This window comes from Chanodichthys erythropterus, chromosome 17 (genome assembly GCF_024489055.1).
Source record: "Chanodichthys erythropterus isolate Z2021 chromosome 17, ASM2448905v1, whole genome shotgun sequence".
In the NCBI taxonomy this organism is placed as follows: Eukaryota; Metazoa; Chordata; class Actinopteri; order Cypriniformes; family Xenocyprididae; genus Chanodichthys; species Chanodichthys erythropterus.
Window position 1 is genome coordinate 36,890,930 of NC_090237.1, and position 3,979 is coordinate 36,894,908.

A 3,979-nucleotide genomic window follows, 5' to 3' on the forward strand; every position below is an offset into this window, starting at 1 on the left:
AACATTAAATATATGTAGGCAAGCTTTGTTTACAATATGCATTGCCTATAATGTTTGCCTCTTTTTCTTTTCTTCATTTGTTTATGGTTTTACATAATAAAGACCATCAATAATCAGCAAAATCTAAGACTGTTTTCTGGAATTTGTCTAGTTTACTCATTGCAAGCTGGTTTGAAAATAATAGTGTTAGTATTCTTGCATGGAATCACTTTTATTTTTATAAATAACATAAAATAACATTCAGTCAGACAATATTATGGTTCACATGCAGTGTGTGTGTGTAGGTATGTGTGTATAAAAAAAATAAAAAAAATTCTAAATAACACAATTGTGTTACACAATTGACACTAATATCATTTTTAAAAGATTCCATAGAAGCTATATTATATAGTTATTAATCTGAGCTGGTAAGATATGAATGGCCCCTTCATTATTTCAGTTAATAAAGTTAATCTGTGATTGTTTTACCAAAACCCTTATATAATTTTTTTCCACAAAAAAAAAAAAAAAAAAAAAATAATTACTGAAGAGATCATTTAATGAAAACAGGTATAGAATTCAGAGAGGTGAAAACTATCACATTTAGTGCATAAACCTTTAAAAACTAAAAGGCGAGTGATTGCGCGATTGAACAAATATCTTTACATTTATTCAAACTTGGTTTTCTGTTTCTATTACAACAGAAACAAAGCAGGCTATTTGGAGGCTTTTATAAGATGTCTAATTTTTTTGCGGATATCAGGAAAGTTTAGACCATAAACAATAGGGTTTACAATGGGTGGTACAACAATAAATTCAAGTGAAATGACAACATTCAGTGCTACAGGAAGTTCCCCATTCACAAATCGACTCAAAGTAAGCTCACAAAAAACAGCAACTGAGAAATTTAAAAGAATCACTATGTGTGGAATACAAGTTTGATATGCTTTGCTCCTGAACTCTCGTGTGCTTCTTTGACAAATAATAATAATTCTGACATAGGTATATATTATAAAACTCAAAGGGATAAAAATGGTAGTGATCAATACAATCAGGCCATAAATATTATTAACTGTATTGTTTACACATGAGAGTTTGACAATTTCATAGTTGTGGCAGTACACCCTTAACATTTTGTTACCACAGATTGTCAGCCTGCCAGTCAAAACACAACCAATACCAACAAAAGTGATTGGATAAAGCCATGCTATAACTATTAGAAAAGCTAGTAACCGTGTAGTAATTATGTTGTTGTAATGCAAAGGTTTGCTGATTGCAACAAACCTATCAAATGCCATTAGCATTAATATTGTAAGCTCAAAAGATGCATATGAGTAAATGACAAAAGTCTGTATGATACATGCTTCAAAGGAGATTTTGTGTGTATCACAGAGCAGGTCTGTCAGTAACCTTGGGAAAAAGCCAGCTGTACCATATACAGAGTTGATGGACAAGCATGAAATCAGAATGTACATGGGCTGGTGCAATGTCTTTTCCAGAAATATTACAAGAATAATTATGACATTAAAGTAAATGACAGCACAGTAAAAAATAAACCCCAAAGTGAAAAAAACATATTTTATGCTCCCAAGATTTTCAAACAACATGAAGTAAAAGTATGTTCCATTCTCCATTTTCCTTTCACATTGACCTGAAAAATATGAGCAAACAAAATTTGTGTTTTTTACATATAAATAAAGAAAATATACTTAGAATATTTAGATTCATTGTCTTATACCATTTAATGTGACCTTAAATTTAAAGTCTTAAGTTAGATTAGTAATATAACAATTATCAAATTAAATGAATGTCGATTTATTACTGTGCTAACCAGTCTAATATTTTTTTTTTTTTTTTTTTTTTTTTTTTTTAGAAATACCCTCTGTTATATACTCTGAAATGACCATCATTGCATCTTCAGGTAATGAGCTCTATTTGTGTTCTGATTTTGTGGGACTGTGGAGTCACCAATGTGTGCTACTGTTTTTATGGTATCTAACATGACTCAGGAGGCCTGTTGTGGCATAAGTGCTGCAAAGTCCTCTGAGGTTTGATTTCACTGGAAACATTTTAGCCTATATGTAAAACATGCATAAATGTAGCATAATTCTGCATCTAGTGCTTTCCAAACTTTTCCAACAAATAATTAGAGCCAGCATTTTTCATAATTTTCTCAAAACTTTCATTGCACCCAAAATACGTTGTTGTATGAATATCTGAACATGTAATATATCAAAAAAAACAAAAAAAAAACAGAGCTTATTATAGCTTCATGGATTATTTCTTTTCAACTACTGACTGTGGCTAAGTGGGTAAGTATAATAAAAATAAAAAAAGAAAGAAAGAAACAGCATTTGAATAAAAAGCTGATAAAATTGTGTTTGTTTTTCTTCTCGAAGACTGTCTAAACATTTTTGGAGTAGATTGCATCAATCAACACCCCAGAGCACAGTCCTATAACTCTTTCTGGGTCAACATTTCATTATAAGGTTAGGCAGGTTTGATTTATATGCTGTTTAATGTTCATTGTTCATGTTATTTTGCATGTGCATACACTCTTAGAAGGAATGTGTAGAAAAATTACATAAATTATGTTTAACACTCTAATTTCACATTTTATGTCAATATTAACTAAAAATGTGTAAAACTTTTACACATATATGTGTAGTTTAAAAATGAACACAACTTGGGAATTTACTCACAACATTTAACACAATATGTGTAGACTGATATACTTAACACACTTCCTCCCGGTTTCACAGACACAGACAGCTTTAGCTAGTTCTAGACTGAAATGCGTGTTTGAGCTGAAAGTAACTTGCACTGACATATCTTAAAATGTCAAAGGGGTAACACTTTAGAATACTCTTTCTTACTTACTGCATAACTAATGAGGAATTACTGAAAAACTAATAGGTAATTCTTCATTAACACTCAAGTCACTACTGTTAACTACTTAGGAAGATTTTTCATTTTCAGTATATAATAGAATTTTATGATTTTGTTAAGTAATAACTATGAAGTAACTACTAATGAACAAACACAATTACATTGAGTTGTGGCCCTTTCTTATTTACTAAGGTTATCTATAGTACTATTATGAAAAGTGCAATATTAATAAAATACAATAATGTCAGGACACAGACGGAGGCAGAGGGGTGAGTGAACACAGATGTTTATTGAAACAGAGGCATGAACACAGGTAATAGAGATTGCAGGTGAGTAGATGAACAAGCACTTTAAAACAGGCACTTAGCTGAGAGTAATGAGAGTTCTTATTTGTAGGTTGGGAATATAACGTGGAGCAGGCGATGATGGCGAGAAGCTCTCTGTTTCCGATGTCATAATTTTGCTCTGCCAGGGATAGCTTCTTGGAGAAGATGGCACATGGATGGAGTCGTTGTAGGTCACCCTGCCACTGTGATAACACCACCCCGATCCCGGTGGGGAATGCGTCAACTTCGACGGTGAATGGTAGATCATGGTTCGGAATGACCAGGATCAGAGCGGTGAGGAAGGCTTCTTGGAGCTTCTTGGGCAGATGGACTCCAGGACAGAGACTTGGGCCAGCCTTTGAAGAGCAAGATGAGGGGTGCACTGAGGAGACTGTAGTTGTGGATGATGCAACGGTAGAAATTCGCAAACCCCAGGAAACATTGTAGCTCCTTGACAGTTGTGGGTAATGGCCAGTTGCGGATGGTTTCCACCTTCCTCTGCTCCATCTGGATGCTGTGTTGGTCTATGACGTATCCCAGGAAGTGTACGGAGGTGGTATGGAACTCACACTTCTCCAGCTTGAGTTATAGATGGTGTTGGCGGAGCTTCTCGAGGACCTGGGAGATGTGTGCACGATGTTTTGCCAGGATCCGGAAGTAAATGAGGATATCGTCAATGTAGGCCACCACAGAACCGGTTGAGGAACTCCTGTAACACCTCATTCATGTAGTTCTGGAACACAGAGGGAAAGTTGGACAGGCCATATGGTAGTGTTGTAGTCAAG

General features: G+C 34.4%; 1 protein-coding gene across 1 annotated transcript; it reads right to left on the reverse strand.

The window, feature by feature from the left end:
* Positions 1–695: 695 nt before the first annotated feature.
* Positions 696–1,613, reverse strand: LOC137005115 (olfactory receptor 51I2-like). Its single transcript, XM_067365898.1, has one exon. It carries the CDS (start codon positions 1,611–1,613, stop codon positions 696–698), a length of 918 nt encoding a protein of 305 aa, XP_067221999.1.
* Between the last annotated feature and the right edge of the window lie 2,366 nt (positions 1,614–3,979).